This window comes from Corvus moneduloides, chromosome 28, assembly GCF_009650955.1.
Source record: "Corvus moneduloides isolate bCorMon1 chromosome 28, bCorMon1.pri, whole genome shotgun sequence".
Taxonomy (NCBI): Eukaryota; Metazoa; Chordata; class Aves; order Passeriformes; family Corvidae; genus Corvus; species Corvus moneduloides.
The window spans coordinates 4,608,135-4,626,526 of NC_045503.1; the positions used below are offsets into that span (position 1 = coordinate 4,608,135).

Sequence of the window (18,392 nt, forward strand, 5' to 3'; positions counted from 1 at the left end):
AAAAAAGGAGAAAAAGGAAAAAAGGGGAAAAGGAAAAAAGGAGAAAAAGGAAAAAAGGGGGAAAAGGGGAAAAAAAAGGTAGAAAAGGGGGAAAAGGGAAGAAAGAATTCCTGTTCCAGCGCCGCGGCGGGAGCGGGGTGGGAGCGCTCGGCCCAGCCCTGGCTCCGCTCGGCACCAGCCGGATTATCCCGTTTCCCCTCCGGAATCGCCGGGCCCGGCCCGGCTGCAGAAGTGGATGCAATGCATCTGTATTTTGGATACTGCTATTTATTGGAAGTAACTTATGTTATTTATTCAGATCCCAAAGCGCCGCCTCCCAAACGCCTCCCGCGCTCGCTCCCTTTTTTATGTTATTTATTGACCCCGACGGTGCCAAGTGCAGTTTACATTTATTACATTTGTACCATTTATCCTGAACCTTGGGGGGGGGAGGGGGGGGAGAAAAAAAGAAAATAAAACCAAAAAAAGCTGTTTGATATTATTTTTTTTAAGTAAACCTGAACTCGGGTGTGATCTGTTCCATCCTCGCGGCAAAGTGGGAATAAAAAGAAGGATTCTACGGATTTCTCTTCTTTCACGATGGTTGAGTGATGGTCAGTCCCCGCCATGGGAGTGGGGATGGGCAAGGAAAAGGGGAATTTGAGTTTTTTTGGGGAAAGACCCAGAAATGATCAGCTTTGGCCCTTCTGGGAAAGGAGCTTCCAGTTGGGTTGGCTCAAAGATGTGACAATTCTGGGAAAAACATGTGAAATATGGGAAGGGCAAGAGGAAAGGGAAGGGAAAGGGGAAGGGGAAGGGGAAGGGGAAAGGGAAGGGGGAAAATCCCCATCCTTTAACACCATCACTCCCAGCCCAGTCTGTCCAGAAAAACAGAATTTATTTTGATTTTCTCTCCAAAATAGGTTCAAACCTGGCGCTGGAAAACTGAGAACAACGGGAGGGGGAAAGGAAAAAAAAAAGGACAAAAGGTTTATAGTATTTTTTTGGGAATGGAAAAAAAGGTCTGTTTATATTCCCCCCTCATGCCACCCAGAGGCCTGACAGCCACGGCCGAGTCAAACATTCCCGCTCCGAGCTCCACTTTGTAAATATTTTAGGAGGAATCTTTGGAGAGCCATAAATCTCCCCCTGTGCGCGTGCACGGCGTGTGCGCGCTCCAGAAAAACCAAGGGAAACCCAAATCCTGCTGCCAGTCAGTCCAGAATGAAAGAAATAAATATTAAAAATGGACAAATTAAAGTTTAATGATCCAGCAGGAGAGGGCTGCTTGGAAAATCTGACTCCTCCAAGAGCACAAAAAAAAAAAAGGATAAAAACAGCGGTCACAGGAAAAAAAGTGAAGTTGGGATGTGTTGGGATCAGGGATGGTTTTGGGTGTAATTCCACGGCGATGAGGTGTGTGTTGTCAACTTCCATAGTGTAAGTGACAAATTTTTGTTGCTTTAAGTAAAGCAGTTTCATTTAAGCCCCAGTTTAGAACTCACAGCTCCCAGATGATGTTCAGTGCTCCTTTGGTCATTTTGCAATGGAAAAAGGAGCGAGGCAGGAAATGGGATGCTCAGAGTGCTGGACCTCATTGTTGGAGCTTCTCAAAATTAACTCCCAGTGAGAAAAATCTCCATTTGGCTTGTGCTGATCTACGTGTTCAACCAAAGCAGAGGAAAAACGAAGGTGGGAAAGTGATGAAAATAAGGGATTTTTGATGGGAAAACAAGGGGTTGTGGATGGTCCTACGGAATGACTGCAGGAGGAACAGCAGCTGGAATTCTTGGAAATGTTTGTGAAACGTTGCTGATGGAGGAAACAATTGCATCCCTGTGTGCACTGCTGGGCTGGGAGCTGATTTCCCTCATGGAAAACCCCTGGGGTCAGGACAGACCTTTGAAGAGCTCAGCTCGGGGATCAGCAGTCGGGAAAACAGAGAGCCCAGTGGAGGTGCCGGGGACGTGCTGAGGCAGCACCCAAAGGTGGCCAGGGTGGGGCTGGGGGACTGGGAGAGAGGAATCGGGAGAGAGGAACGGGGCCAGCTCCCCCTGCAGCAGGAGCAGCAGCCTGGCAGTGCCATCCCTTTCAAAGTCCTTGGGACAGGTTTGTGATGGGAATTGCTGTTCCACCTTCCCCTCTTGGCCACCTCTGGAGCTGCTCCAGAATTGTCCACAGGGACTGAAGGTGAACAACTCTGGTGAAATGAGTTCTTCAGGGAGCAGCCAAACCCACCCCAAACCCCTCTTCCATTCTCCAGCAAAACAAAGACATAAACACCCCACGACTTCCTTGTCCCTGTTTGCTTCAATGCTCCTCTCATCCCTCTTGTTCCCAGCGCGTCCCGGGAAATCGCAGGGGGACAAAGGGGCGGTCGAGCCACCAGCAGCTACATGAACCAGGCAGCCAGGTGGGACACGGGGCGGTACCGGGGCTCCGTGGTGTGCAGGAAGTGGCAGGCCCTGCAGAGCCGCCAGGCCCAGCCCGTCCCCAGCACCGGCTGGAACCACCGGCGCCACTGGAAGTAGCCCCGGTACCTCTCGGCGTCCCAGGCCAGCTCGAACAGGAACCGCGCCAGCTCCTGGGCGCTGCCGAAGTCGTCGACGTGGATGAAGGAGTCGGGGGGCAGGAAGCGCTCGTAGTTGTCCCGAGGAGGCCCCAGCACCACGGGGATGGTGCCGGAGGACAGCGCATTCCTCCAGAGCTTCTCGGTGATGTAATCCTGGTGCTGCGAGTTCTCGAAGGCCAGGTAGAAGGTGTACTGGGAGATGGTGGCAAGGAGCTTGTCCTGGGCCAGCGGGGTGTGGTTCTTCCCATAGACATCCACAGGGATGTGTTTGCGCAGCTCCTGGTAGTACCTGACGCGGTGGGATTCCTCCTGCCAGTTGCTGACCACCCAGGCCACCAGTTTGGACTTGTGTGGGATGGTGACGGGCTGGGGCTGCCCCAGGAGCTGCAGCTCCCCGTAGGGCACGAAGATGTCCGAGTCTCGCCGGTAGGACATGGTCAGGTTGAAGAGGTTGTCCATGGCGCTCAGGTTTGAGGAGTGGCTCGGAGACTCCATGTTGAGCCAGATCCAGGGCTGGGTCGGGAGCCGGGGCAGCCGGGCCAGGCGCTCCCTGTCCCCGCACACGTCCCGGTGGTGCAGGATCACGGCATCCGCCCGGCAGAAGCGGCTGCGGTTGGTGGTGAAGTGACAGTGACAGCCCGGGACGCCGAGGAGCTCCGAGCACTCGGTGAAGTTGAAGCTGGACCCAAAGGGCCACGTCCAGAGCAGGATGGTCAGGCTGCGGCCACCCCTGGGCACGGCACTGACATTCCCACACCCTTGGGATGTCTGGACAGAGGGAACGGGGTAGCGATGCTCCGGCTCCAAACTCCCGAACGGACAAAGGGAGATGATGAGGAAGGAGCTGAAGATGACGCTGAAGAGGAGGACGTTGAGGAGCTTCTTGAAGGAAATCTTCCATCCTTCCCTGGCCTCCATGGGCGGATCTGCAAACAGCACTGGGAGAGGAGGAGGAGGGGGATGGATGGATGCACAGGGACCCCAGGGAACACGAGAGGAGGCCCTGGGGTCACAGCTCGGCAGGGAGGGACAGCATGGGGCCCTGGGGGACATCGACGAGCCGAAGGGACGGTCCCCCTGGGCCGCTGGAGCTGGCACACAGAGACCCCAGATGCTCCCAGATCCAGACCCAGCTGCCCATTCCTGCCTGGCCCCTCGTGTTCCCGGTTGTTCCCGTTCCGATGGGACAGGCCGGTGATCCTGGGTCGGGATCGGGCCACCTGCTCGGCTGGAATTGGCCACCAGGAGCAGCCGTGGCTTCCGCTTGTCCCAGAAGGAAACCAGGCCTTGAAGGCCTCGGCCTACAGGGGCGGCCATCTTGGTTTGGCCGCCATAGATGCACACGTTACACGCACGGTGTAAATCTGTAACACAGAAATTCATCGTGTCTAAAGACAAATCCATTCTCTAGAGATCCATTCTCTAGAAATATGTTGTAATTACAACAAAATATATATGCCGTGTAAATATAAATACTACATAAATATAAGTACTATACTATACGTGCTATATATACGTCTATAATAGATATCAAATATAAATGAATATGTTTATATACATATAAAATACCGTATATGTGGTATATAGATTTTATAGCTATAGTTTTGCATATGTGCATTTCTGTATATATTTCATTTATATGCATATAAAATGCTGTTCATAGCACATAAATTTTATATGCAGTTTTATATCTGTGTATTTTCCTATCTGTATAATTTAGATAGATATATATAACATAATTATATATATAAATATACACATACATATATAAACATACATATATATGTAACACATACGCATAAAATACCATGGGATATACAGTATATAAATGTATATTTTTTACTTCTATACAATATATAGAGGCATGCATAAAGGAGTGTACAAATATGTTTATTCTTTTAATTTAAATATAAATATACTCTGTTTTATATATTCTTATATATATCTTCTATGTGTATATTGATATATATAAAAATATTTATTAAAAATGTCAAGGAATCCTGGAATGGTTTGGGTTAAAAGGGACTTTAAAGCTCATCCAGTTCCATCCCATGGGCAGGGACACCTTCCACTACCTCAAATTATTCCAACCTGGCCTTGGACACTTCCAGGGATGGAGCAGCCAGAGATTCTCTGGACAGCCTGTGCCAGGGAAGGATTTCTTCCCAATATCCCACCCAAAACTCCTCTCCGTTTGAGGACAGGTGAAGAGGCCTCATCCATCACGGGGGCACATGGAGAGGTCGGTTCTTTGCCATGGCCACAGTGAATGGATCCCGTGCTGAGTTCAGCCACGCTTGGCTGGGATGTAAAGCAGCCATTAGGTGTTATCAGGCGCAGCGTTTATCTCATCAGCCACCCCGTCCCAGGAAAAGAGAGGCTCCAAGGGCCTCAGAGATCTCTGCTGGTATCAAGGAGTTCAGTGTCGGCATTAAAATTAACTCAAAAAAGGTTTCTCTGTTCCTCAGTTCCTTCAGAAAGCTTCTGCAGAGCCTACCCGGGAATAACTCTCCTTTTCCCTGCTCCAGTCACTTTGGGGAAGGCAAAGCAGTGGGAGGAACACAGAATTCCTTTGTGAAGATTCACCAGGGAGCTCTGCCTGGACACTCACAGCTGTGGTCTCTGACTGCTCCCTGCTCAGCTCCTCAGAATGTTTTGCTGAGGCTTTCCAAGAACAAAGATGTTGTGGGAGATAATCATGGATAGGCAAATTCCGGCGTGGAGCCAGTCCTGAGCGTGCAGCTGAGCTCCAGTGGGTAGGATGGGGAGGGCTTGTCCGAACAGGTTGCCCCTCATCACCCTCAGCCTTTCTCCCTGCAGACAGAAATAAATGGAAATAGGAGCTCTCACCCTGCTGAGTTTCATGTGTGGGTTTCCAGCATCAGGGAAGGGGATCAGGGAGAAGGGAGGGGCTCAACCCCACAACACCAACAGGTCCCAAAGGCTCAGAGCGCTGTTTGTGCCTCGCCCTGCACCCACATGCCCTGCTTGGCATCCAGAGATGGGTTCCTGGTCTTCCAGGCTCATGGCACAGCTCTTGAACAGCAGATCAAAAAGATGAAGCCATTAAGAACAAATTTATCAATGCCTGATCCAGAGCCCTTTGATGTCAGCTGGGAGACTGGGATGGGAGCCTGAGGTTGGCAGCCAGCCCTGAGCACCAGCAATCCCCCAAACCCACATCCCCTCAGGCTCCTGGAGTGGCCCAGACCTCATCCCCAGGCACCCCTCAGCTTTGCTCTGTCTTTGTTATATCACAGGTCCTGTGCATTTTCCAGGATCTCAGCTCCTCGTGGAGCACTCCTAGGGAAAAAATGATGGCATTTTTTGGGAATCAGGGAGGCTGTGTGTCTGCAGCGTGCCTGAGTCTATCTGTAAGTTCAACAAAAAGCTGTGTTCCCTGGGACAATTATCCTCCCCTCCCTGATCCAGTAGCAGCCCAACACTGCTCCCCCCAGCTCTCCCTGTCCTGCCCATTCCTTGAAATCATCATGAGTGTCTTTCCCAGGTCAGGAGCCAAGATCCCACATTGCTCAGGATTTAGTAATCAGCATGTGATGGAATCAGGGTTGGGTTGAAACAACACCTCCAAAATCTATCCTGGGCCTGGAACAGGACATCACCCACAGAGGGACCGGCTGGCTGAAACAGCAGCCAGGAGGGATCCAGGTTGGTTTGGGAGCTTTTGCTTGGCTTTAAAATCCAGCAGGGAAGGCTCTCAGCTCTCTTTTTCTCCCCTCTGAACACCTTCAGCACCCACTTCTCTCACTCCATGGCATTAAGAACGTGCTGGATAACCCAGCCACGAGCATGGAGGGCAAACCAGGGCGTGTTGGGGCATTTCAGGGGCAGCTCCAGCACTGCCTGCAGCCCTCCCATCGCCCCCAGCCTCCGCTTCCAACCCACAAAATATTCCCAGCTAATGGGTTTCCACATAAATATGAGGACCTGCCCTCCCCACCAGTTTACTCAGAGCACTGACCCCTCTCTGGGGTCACAGGGAAGCTGTGGGAGGTCCCCAGGTCTTCCAAAGAAGAGGATTTCCCTGCATGGACACCCAGGAGCTGATTGATGGGCCCAAGAGGGGCTGTTGGAGGGGAGCAGCGCTGGGGAGGGATTACCAGGAGATTTAGCAGCTCAGGTGGATTAAGGGTGATTTGTCACTTGTCTGCCCTGGGTCTCCACCAAAGAAAACCCCAACCAAAAAGTGGCCAAGGGCTGGAAAACATTCAGGAGGCCGTAGGGTTTGAAGGGTTGAGGCTCAGCTGTGGGTGTGGTGGGAGCGAGGAGTGCCTGAGGCAGAGGTTCCCTCCGGCAGCCCTAAAAACCCACGCTGGCCACCTCGCTCTTCTGCTCCATGGAACCTCCTGAGCTGGAAGGGACCCACAAGGACCATCGAGCCCAACTCCTGTCCCCAACAACCCCAGGCTGTGACTCCATCAGCCACCACAGATGTGACCCCAGCTCCCAGCCCGAACTGGGCCCCGTTCTTCCAGCTCCCTCCGGAGCCGGCGGCTCAGCTGGATCCCAGCCCTGTCCTTCCAGCAGCTGCCCCCAATGAGCTCCAGATGGGGGGTGGGTGTGCAGGGGCTGCTCCGGGGGGAAGGAGCAGGCAGCCGAGGCTGTTGCTGCTTTTATCTCCCTGGCTTTGTTTATGGGAAGGGAATGAGCGCGTGGCTGCCAACGATTTACTCTGGCGAGGGCACCCCTCCAGGAACACTTTTACTGCTGTCACGTGCAGCCCCTTCCAGCAGCTCCCCACCACCAGCAGCCGTGGCTGCGGAGCCCCAAGAGCGGCCACCGATTCCTGGGAAAGTCCCAGTGTGTCCCAGCGGGCGGCCAAGCAGCAGAGCAGCTGCAGGGAGAGCACGGCCTGCCCTGCTCAGACACCTTCCCACAGCTTGGTCCTCCTCGGGAGGAGAGGGTCCAGCTGGCTCTGCGGTACCCTAAAGGCTCTGAGTCCCATCCTGACTGGAATCCTCCTGGTGTGAGGTGGGCAGGCCCTGGCACAGGGTGCCCAGAGCAGCTGGGGCTGCCCCTGGATCCCTGGCAGTGCCCAAGACCAGGCTGGACATTGGGGCTTGGAGCAGCCTGGGACAGTGGGAGGTGTTCCTGCCCATGGTGGGGTGGCACTGGATGATCCTTAAGCTCCCTTCCAACCCAAACCATTCCGTGATTCCCTGCTGGGCTACAGGAGGCTTTTCCCCACCTTCCCACACCACAGAGCTCCTGAAGGCCCTGCTGTGGCAGCCATGGGGACGAGGGACTCCAGCCTGGGGACGGCAGAGTAAAATTCCCATGCCAGCAGAGCCCTGAGGCTGCACAGGTGCCCTGGGCAGGAGCTGCCCTGTGCTGCCCATGGATGTCCTGCCCCTGGAGAGCTCTGCTGGGTTCGGGGCAGTGTGGGAGGCCAAGAACTGGCAGAGGCTGAAGCCCCAGTTCCCAGCAAACGGGGTTGGTGTGTTTTCCCTCACAGCCCTGCTGATGGATAATTGGATTGAGAGCAGCCAGCATCTGCTCAGGGTTATTTATTGCCTTTAGGAGGCGAGCTTTATTGGGAATTATTTCTGTCTTATCTTATTTTTGGTGCTTGTGTCGGGTCTGAGCTCTGGAAACATCTGGATGTGCCAGAGGGGACTCTGTGAGGGATCAAATGTTTGCCAGGCAAAAACAGCCCTGGGCTGGGCTTTGCCAGGAGCCTCCCTGCTCCAAGGCTGGGTGAGGCATCATCCTGCACTTCCCAGGCTGGACCACGGTGCTCTTTGCCAGTTTGACATGGGATGGAGGGACAGGACACAGGGAACGGCTTCCCACTGCCACAGGGCAGGGATGGATGGGATACTGGGATGGGATTCCCCCCTGGGAGGGTGGGCAGGCCCTGGCACAGGGTGCCCAGAGCAGCTGTGGCTGCCCCTGGATCCCTGGCAGTGTCCAAAGCTGGGCTGGAGCAGCCCGGGACAGTGGGAGGTGTCCCTGCCCGTGGGATGTGCCAATGACACATCCAGGTCATCTCCCAGCACACAGAAACCCCCTCTGGGCCCATCCCCCTCTCTGAGCCATTTTCCCCTTACTTCATCAATCCAAACGTTGAGGATTTTGTTCCCTTCAGTGCAGCCTAAGCCCCTTTCCACAGGGCTGCTGCAGCAGGGCTGGGACTGAGCCTGGCCAGGAGCTCTCCCTGTCCCAGGAGACCAGGCCAATTCGGGTTTTTTTTACCTCACTCTTATTTACTGCAGCTCTGCCAAGAAGGTGCTCAATGTTTTACCAGCCCCACCAGAGTCTGTCTGCCTGGAGATTTGATTCAGGGCAGCTCCTTGCACGGGCTGGCACAACCCCAAACCCTCCTGATCTCAGCCTGTTTGGAAAGGGACTCAGCAGCAACGAGAGCCTGGGATAGCGGAAGGTGTCCCCGTCCACGGCAGGGGGTGGAATGAGATGAAATCTAAGATCCAACCGAATCCATTCTGGGATTCTGTGGTTCAGTGGCCACGTCCACAGTGAGAATAAAACAACATCCTGAGCTCTGCAGGCTGCAGGAACCTCCATGAGTCACCTCAGCACGGAATTCCTCCCCCAAAAACCAAAGGACCTTCAGCCATATCCCATTCGCCCTGAATCCATCAGCTGGCTTCTCCGGTAACGCTCTCCCTGCCGTGTCATCGGGAAGGAATTTGGGCTCTGTTTGATAATCAGAGAGGGATCAGAGCAGCACTGAAACCCTCTGACCACAAGGATTTCGGCAGGGCTTTCAAGCTCGTGTGGCCGCTGTCCAAGGAGCTGCTCCTTCCCGGGCATCCCCAGCCCCACTCATAAATCAAAGCATTCCAGCCCCGGTTTCCTCTCTGCATCCATGAACGCTCACAGAGGTTTCTTCTTTAAAAAATTTAATCTAGGCAATTGTTCAAAAATGTTAAAATTACCTGCTCCTTTTATTCTCTAATGACAGCCTGTGGAGGCGTAATTTAACCCAGACCTGAAAATGTCTGGTTTAAGGTTAAAAAGTCCTCCAAGCTGAACTTCATCCAGCAGCAGCCATGAGAAATCAAACTTGCCCAGTGTTAATTTTTTAGTTCCTCTCATTAATGAAGCCGTGGAGGATCCCAGGCCAGGGGGTCCAGCTTTGTGTTACCCCAACTTCACATCTTCAGTGCAAGGTTTCATCTGTTTCATGTCCAGTCTGTTTTCTGGAACCAGAGCCCAGTGAGGATGGAAAATCACAGAATATTGGGATCGTTAGGGTTGGAAAAGACCTGCAAGGTCAAGTCCAGCCTGTGACCGAGTGTCCCCTCTCCCACTAAACGTGAAGTGCCACGGGGATCCCTGTGGATCCCTCTGGATCCCTTCCTGCTCAGGAGATTCCATGATGATGATGATGATGATGATGATGACAGTGATGCTCTTATCCTTGTCTCCAGCAATGCTGTTGCTGGGAATCCTACAGCCCATGAGGAAATAGCCACGCTGGGTGCCAAATCTGTAACCTAAACATTTCAAAGCAAGGAGACCACCGTGCCTCCACCCCCAGCTGATTTATCCCAGTGGTTTCCTGGGCATTCCCGTGGATTCTCCTCAGCCATTACTCACTTCCTACCTGTGACACTTCCTTGGGGATGGGGCCACATCCCAGCCCCCACCCCCAGCCCTGAGGGAGCACATCTGGAGCCACAGGCAGCTCCCCGCTCGCTCCACGTGGGTGCCACAACCCCGCAGCCGCCCCAGCCCTAAGTGCTTCCAGGAGGGAGAATCCCGGCTGCTGCCGGGCCAGGAATGGGAGCCAGAGTCTCCCTGCGAGCAGATGTCCTACAGGGAACGTTCCAGCCTTCGGTTCCCCCATTAAAAACGTGTTGGGAGGGATTTGACGACTGGGTTTGACAGAGGGAAGAAACCCCTGCGGGTCCTGGCAGCGGCGAGGATTTACGAGCTGGGGCTTCACTTTGGGTTGCTCTGATCGTGGGATGTAGGAAAGGAGCAAAAAAACCCCCAAAACAAGGAGAGATGGTGTCTGCATTCCTGCTGCCTGAATCAGACCTGTTTCCTGGCACATCCAGGCCCTCCCCAGCTGCAGGGACTCGGGGAAGGTGCAGCAGCGGCTGCACCGATCGGCTCATCCCTGACATCCTGAGAGCCACATCCTAAACCAGCTCCACTCTCCCTCCCCTCTTCCTCAGGGGTGGAAATTCTTCCCTGTCACTTGTGAGCAGTTTTTAGGGGTGTGGTGGAAGTTTTGTCCCAATTTGCTAAAGGGCAGAGTCTTTCCAATCCTTCATTGGGATTTTTTGGGGGATTCTTTCCAGTTGCTTTCTTTGGGACCCAGGGTGAACGGAGGCCTGGGATGAACCCAGCCTGCCTCAGGTACCCCGGCTCCCTCCCCTTCATCTCCCTGGAACAGCATCCCCTCAGGCTGGGAAAGGAGGGAAGACAAACCTGCCAGCCCTCTGCCTTCCTGCAGGGTGTGAACAGCTTCCAGAAACGCTTCCAGACACGCAGATCCCTCACCAGGGATTTAGGATCCTGACTATTTATTGCCCCGGCAGGGAATGGGAGCCACGTGGCCACCAAGCCCCGGGGTGGGCTCTGAGGGAGCCAACCTGGGGCTGAGCATCTCCCGTGGGCCCCGGAGCTTCCTCCTGCTCTCCCTCCTCTCCCTCCTCTCCCTCCTCACCTGCTCCAGGCCCAGCTCCCAGGCCACGCCACCGAATTCCCGGCGCTCCCACCTGGTTCTTCGCTCCATGCCTAACACAGACGTGCCTGGTGTTTCTCTTCCAGGCAATATAAAAATGAAAGGAGAAAAATTATAAGTTATTTCAAAGCCCTTCGCTTCAAAAACATCCAAACCAAGTTTAGGCAGCGGAGCCATAAACGTTCCTTTTATTGCACACACAAAGTTCCCCTCTGCAACACGATTCCTCTCAATTTATGGTTCTCCCAGAGCTATTAATTCAGCCCAGGTCTTTTCTTCTTCTTCTTATTTTTTTTTTTTTATTTCCCCCCTACTTTAAGTCAAATAATTCATAAATACTTGACTCTGGAGTGTGCTTTATGAGCATTATTATGATCACTTGAATGTGGAAACGCCTGTGAAGTTATTACGGGAGTTTTATTATGGCACAGACTCCCCAGAGGGGCAGAACAACTCCATCACACTCCGGAGGGAAGAGGCCTCTTGTGAGGCTCTTTATTTTCCCAAATAATTAGGATTCTGCAGCCCAGATTTCCCTGAATCCACTCAATCACAGTCCCTGGGGTGTTTTAATTTTGCTATCACTGGCCAGAGCAAGATGAGGGTCAGGTCTGCAGGTCCCCATGAGATTTTCAGATCCAAACACACAAAAAAACCTCCTAAAAATATTTTAAAAATAAAAAATTATCAGAGGACCACCACCAGGGCCATTGGATTGTTGGGCTTGATGATCTTAGAGGTCTTTTCCAACCTGGTTCTAGGATAAAAGGTGTAGAAGAGCAGGTAACTGATTTCCTTGGAGTTCCCAGGTGTGAAGGAGGCCTGGAAAATCCGGATTGCCCTGGTCACAAAGCAAACACAACTTTTCTGTCATGCTGGCCCTCATCACACACTGCTGAAAGCCAGAAATTCCCTCGTGGGGTGAAAGTCAGAGCTGGAAACCACTGGAAGATTTTAGGGAAAGAGAGAACCTGACAGCCCTCAAACCACACCGAGGGGGAAATAGGAGCTCACAGAATCAAATGGATTTTCTGGGATGGCTGAGTCTTTCCTCAGGGCATCCCAAGAAAGGGGCTGTGCACATTCCCTGGATTCTGCATTTCTCCTCCTCATTCTCCCATGGAAATCCATCACTGGGGGCAGCCACGGCCCCGGAGCTGTGAGGCCAAACATCACTGGGGCCGTGTTTAGATTCCCCGGGACGTGCTGTGGGATGACACCTCCTCTCCAGCCCCTCAAACCCCAGGATCTTCCCCAGGACCACCCAGGAAGAGCTGCAAAAGGAGCCCACGAGCCCTGCCTGCTGCTGGAGCACCACTGCTCCCCAGGAAATCCATCTTTTTCCTTGGAAAGAACTCCCCCAGCAATCGCCTTCATATCTCCAAGGTGTCTTGCAGCCACGGAGGTGCAAATATTTATCCATACTTGGGATTGCAGAGTGAGGCCTGACTAAGTGTTCCCAGACTCTGGAGCAGTTGTTGTTTTAAGACCTGAACCGTGGACACCTGGCTGGAATTAATCAGGGAGCAGGGAGGCAGAGCAGAGCCCTAATTAACCCTTCCCACATCAATGTCAAGGGCACGGGGGCAGCCTGTGTCACCTGTCAGCAGCCTGGGAATCCCAAAGCCAGGAATGTCCTGCCCTGCTCAGGGCAGGAGCTGGAAGCAGGATTTATCATGCTGCTGTCACCACGGGCAGGCTCCCTGTGCCTCGGGAAGAGCAGCAGGAATAAATGTTCATGAGCAGATAATAAAACACAAGAGCAAAACCACCTCCTGTCCGGGCTCTGTCAGCATCCAAGAGGAGCTGGAGCCTCTCCTCAAGGGACAGGAACCACTTTGCCCCGCGTGGTTTCGAGTAGAAAGATTGGATAATTCAAGGAGATTGGGTATGAGGAAAAATTTCTTCATTAGATTGGATATAGGGAAAAATATCTTCACCAAAAGGATGGCCAGGCCCTGGGACAGCTGCCCAGGGCGGTGCTGGAGTCCCCATCCCTGGAAGCATTCAGTGAACGTGGCTGTGGCGCTTGGGGACACGGTTTCCTGGTGGCCTTGGCAGTGCTGCGTTGCTGGTTGGGCTCCGTGATCTCAGAGGGTTTTCCAACCTCAACAATTCTGTGATTTCACAGCTCTAACGATTTCACATCACCAACAGCTCCCCATGAAGATCAAAAATCGCAGCCCTTGAGAAGGGATCAAGCCCAAGCCCACAGCCTCTCCCACTCCAGCTCCTCTCCAGCCCCACTGGCTGATCCCATGAAGGGACAAAAGTCCGGGAAAGAGGATTAGCATTGGCACAAGGTCCCTTTTCCCCTCCACGGGGGAAGGAATTGGCACAAAAATTGGTCCTGTGCAGGGCCAGGAGTTGCAGCTGCTGATCCTTGTGGGTCTCTTCCAGCTCAGCCTATTCCATGGATAAAGCACAGCCTGGAACTGGAAGGCATCGCCTCGATGGCCATTGGGCACTGGGACAAGCCCAGCTAAACCTGGCTTAAAACAGAGCTAGAAAAGAGGGGGGACTCCCAAACTGCAGCTGAGGAGGAGACAGCAATCCCAGCAGTCAATCCATCGGATTCCTCCCCAAATCCACGAGGGAAGCTTTGTTTTCTCTGCCGCTCACCCGCGGCGTCCCCGTGCTGCAGAGCAGTCCTGGTTGTCAAACTTAATGCAGAACAAAACCCAACTTTATATCCTAAAGCAGAGGAGCAAGCCCTTCCTGGCCCTGTTCCTGCAGGAATTAGCCCATTCCAGCCTCGGAAAGCTGCATTCCTGACCGATGTTGGTTTTCACGGCCCATTTGCTCGTTTGCTTCAATTTCCCTCCCTCCACAGCTCCAGGAACTGGAGAACTGTGGGGACAGAGATCTGGAAGGAGCTGGGAGCTGCTTCCTACAGAGGATGAGGAGGAGGCAGCAGGAGGCTGGAGGAGGATGCACAGACCAGAGGAAGGGGAGAAGCAGAAGAGCACGGCCACTGCAGGGAGAGGGAAGCTCAGAGGGAATATTTGGAGAGAAATTACTGATGAGGCGGCATTGGGGTGGGAAGAGGACGTGGGTGGGATGGAGGAAGGGTCAGTCCCAGTTCATCTCCACTTCCCTGCTTGCACCCGAGCAGGATCAGGCTCCTCTCCTCTCCTTCAGTGCTGGGATGGAAGAGTTTGGGCTTCCAGATCATCCATAGAGCAGGTCTGAACTGGCAGGCTCAGAGTTCAGGATCAGCTCCCTGGAGAGGAAATCGGCGCCAAAGCAGCAGGAAATGACCCCAAAAATAAGCCAAGGGACGTGGTCCTCACACAGGATCCCTCACTGCTCCTCTCTAGCAGCGACCACAACAAGGCCCAGAGCCACACAAGAACAGGACAAAGAGATTTGATCTCCTCAATCCTCTCCCTGTCTCCAGCTGTTTCCAGCTCAGAGGAATTCCTGAGCCAAATCCTCGGTGACCCCTCAGCAATTTCTGCCCCGTGCCCTTGCCTGGTCTCCTCTGGACCCACATCAGCTTTAGCGCCCACAGGCTCCTTTACTGGATCCCGGGACAAGATCCAGCACTGCCCATGGATGTTGTTCCCGCAGCCCTGGAGCATTCCCTGGGAGCCCAGGTGGGATCATATCCACCACTCACCCTCTGGACATCTGCCCAGGCCTCCGGCCGCTGCCTCCTGCTGCAGCCAGGAGCTGGGAACGGAACAAAGGCAGCAGGAGCTGGACACATCCTGGAGAAACTGCAAACACCAGGAACTTCCAAAACCTGCATCCTGCACCGGCAGCCCCAGCCGGGCCAGCAGGTGTGGCAGCAGCCAAGGACCCGGATCCTTCTCACCGCGGCGACCTCGGCACCAAACAATCCCCACCCCGAGCCAGGGCCAGCCCCAGGTCAGCCAAAACACCCAGAAAAAGGTCCCTGGACAGCTCTGTTTACGCCTCTCCGTGTGTTCTCGTGCCCAGGGAAGTCAGAGAGGCCGGGGGAGGGAGGATTTGCTGCTGAGCGCCAGGGTGGGGGTGAAGTTCTGCTCCTGATGAGATGTAAACAAGCCCCGGGAGCAGGTCAGGCCTGGTGCCCCCTTATCACGAGTGGCTTCATCTGGAATAAACACCAGCCCCGGGTCAGGGCCATAATCTCTCCCAGATGCTTTTGGGGGCCTGATCTGAGGCTTCAAACCTAAACTGGGGGGGTCAGGTAACCCCCACCCGCTGCTTTCTCTCGCCAGAGTCAATTTTCAGCCCCAAAATGTCGTCCCTGGTGCAGAAACTCCAGGATGGTTCCTGTGGGATGTGGCTGTGGCTCTCCTCCTCCACAATCCCAGCTTGCTCCAAACCCCATCCAACCTGGCCTTGGACACTTGCAGGGATTTCTCAAAGCCTGGACTGTGCAAACAGCTGCTCTGGCCTTTAGAGATTCAATTAAAAAATTAGGAAAAACAAGATTTTTCCTCTTTAGGTCAACCCAGAGTGAACGTTCCCATTTGCCCCAGCAAACCAGGGTTGGATTTTTTTCTCTTAAGTGGAGTCAATGAAAACATCTTGTTCTCCCCAAAATAAAACATTTCTGGGTTTGCAAATGCATCTTTGAAGGCTCCTGTGGTCCCCTGCTTTTTTTAATTAAAGGCAGGCAGATTTCAACTGGGAAATGCCACAGCTCAATAAAAGGCAAAGCATTTAATTTCAAGCATATCTCAAACAAAGCTGCAGCTTTTCATCCCCAAAATACCCTTTTTTTTTTTTTTTGGTTTGAGTTGTAAATAATTTCAAAGGACCCAAAATAACTTTTATTTTCCCTCCAACAAAGGTTTCATCTTAATTCCAGCTGGCCAAGCTTCCAGTGATTGGAGCCAGACCCTTCCCTGTGGTGCCCAGTGAGTGGACAAGAGGCCAGGGCATGAGTTGAGACCCAGAAATTCCTCTTAAACAGAGCAGAATATATTTTCTTTTTTTTTTTTTTTTAACTTAAGGGTGGCCAAATGCTGGGGCAGATGGAGCAGGGCAGCTGTGGGGTCTCCATCCTTGGAGAGAATCAGCTCCTGACCTGGAGAACCTGGAGAACCTGGAGGAGGGGGCCCATGGCAATGTCATGAGGGTCAACAAGAACATTGCAGAGCCTAAAGGGGCTCCAGGAGAGCTGCAGAGGGACTGGGGACAAGGCATGGAGGGACAGGACCCAGGGAATGGCTTCCCAGTGCCAGAGGGCAGGGCTGGATGGAATTTGGGAAGGAATTCCTGGCTGGGAGGGTGGGGAGGGGCTGGGATGGAATTCCCAGAGCAGCTGGGGCTGCCCCTGGATCCCTGGCAGTGCCCAAGGCCAGGCTGGACATTGGGGCTCGGAGCAGCCTGGGACAGTGGGAGGTGTCCCTGTCAGGGTAGGGTGGCACTGGATGTTCCTTAATGTCCCTCCCGACCCAATTCAGTCTGGAATTCTGTGATATCGGCTTTTGGAAACACCATCAGAGCCCGTCTTTAAGGAGTAGCAGACTCAGGCTGGGGGTACACTCACCATTCCTGCTTTTCCCTTGGAGAAATCCCGCGGGAATTTTTTTCCTGCATCCATCTCCTGGTGCGCGGGGACCTCTGCAGCCCGCGCCGCGCATCGCCCGCAGCCGGGATCGGGATGGAGCCGCGGCCGGGATCGGGATGGAGCCGGGACCGGGATCGGGATGGAGCCGGGGCCGGGATCGGGATGGAGCCGGGACCGGGATCGGGATGGAGCCGCGGCCGGGATCGGGATGGAGCCGCGGCCGGGATCGGGATGGAGCCGGGACCGGGATCGGGATGGAGCCGCGGCCGGGATCGGGATGGAGCCGGGACCGGGATCGGGATGGAGCCGGGACCGGGATCGGGATGGAGCCGGGACCGGGATCGGGATGGAGCCGCGGCCGGGATCGGGATGGAGCCGGGGCCGGGGTCGGGATGGAGCCGGGGCCGGGATCGGGATGTATTTATGGCTCTGGGTCGCTGCAGAGTGTCGCGATCATCACTGCCTGAAAAGGAGCAGCAAATCCAGGGAAATAAAAGGAGGATGCTCCCATGACGGGCAGTGTCTCTCCAAAGAGCCACGCCGTTCTTTCCTCCCCTTCACGGGAGTTTTTGGCTCTCGGGGGGTGGAAAACGCACTCTCAGGTAGCACAAAAACGTCATTCCGGGGGAGAGTGCATGTGGGGAAGGGAGAGAGGCTGGAAAAGGGGAAAAAAGCTGCTTGGGGAAATAGCCGGCAGCGGGAAGGATCCGGTCCTGCACCAGCCATTCCCTTGCGCGGTATTGCCCCCTCCGGATCGGCAGGAGTTGGGCTCAGCGCAGAATTCCCAGAACGGCAGCGCTGGAAAAGCTCTTCAGTGGAGCTGGGGACACCCCAGCATCCCTGAGGAAAATGGAGTCCCAGAAAGAACATTTTCCCCGGCAGAATGAGCCGGGCTAACGCAGCGCGTGCTCAGTGAAATTCCTCCGGGATCGGAGGGAGCTTGGACAGGGAGCAGCACCTGCTCCAGGGCCGGGCCAGCAGCCAGCAGATGGCATTCACAGGCTGCCGCATCCCGGCGGGTGCTCCCGAGTGCGGCCAGGCTTGGATTGCCTCGGGAAACGGGAGAAGAACATTCTTCCTGTGAAAATGAAGGGAAAAGGGGAAACGTGCACCAGAGCCAGAGAGGATGCTGCGGACTTGGACAATTCGCCTTGGAGCCATCAAGTGTTAGAGAATTCCTGGTGTTTTCTTCCCATGGATCTTCTGTCAGCTTCCAAGAGAGAATCCCAGACTGGGTTGGGTTGGAAAAGACCTCAAAGCCCACCCAGTGCCACCCCTGCCATGGGCAGGGACACCTCCCACTGTCCCAGGCTGTTCCCAGCCCCAGTGTCCAGCCTGGCCTTGGGCACTGCCAGGGATCCAGGGGCAGCCCCAGCTGCTCTGGGCACCCTGTGCCAGGGCCTGCCCTCCCTCCCAGGGAACAATTCCTGCCCAATCTCCCATCCAGCCCTGCCCTCTGGCACTGGGAAGCCATTCCCTGGGTCCTGTCCCTCCATGCCTTGTCCCCAGTCCCTCTCCAGCTCTCCTGGAGCCCCTTTAGGCCCTGCAAGGGGCTCTGAGCTCTCCCTGGAGCCTTCTCCTATCCAGGTGAACATTCCCAGCTCTCCCAGCCTGGCTCCATAGGATGCTCTCTTTCTGTGAATTATTGAACA

At 54.2% G+C, this 18,392-nt stretch overlaps 1 protein-coding gene across 1 annotated transcript; it reads right to left on the reverse strand.

Annotated features, from left to right (window-relative positions):
* Positions 1 to 377: 377 nt before the first annotated feature.
* Positions 378 to 4,023, reverse strand: LOC116436138 (galactoside 3(4)-L-fucosyltransferase-like). Its single transcript, XM_032093070.1, has one exon. The coding sequence runs from the start codon at positions 3,953 to 3,955 to the stop codon at positions 2,372 to 2,374; it is 1,584 nt and encodes a 527-aa protein (XP_031948961.1). The 5' UTR covers positions 3,956 to 4,023; the 3' UTR covers positions 378 to 2,371.
* Between the last annotated feature and the right edge of the window lie 14,369 nt (positions 4,024 to 18,392).

Bases quoted from the DNA above. Each gene is read 5' to 3' on its own strand.
- LOC116436138 (XM_032093070.1), bottom strand. From the start codon at position 3,955: ATGGATTTGTCTTTAGACACGATGAATTTCTGTGTTACAGATTTACAC.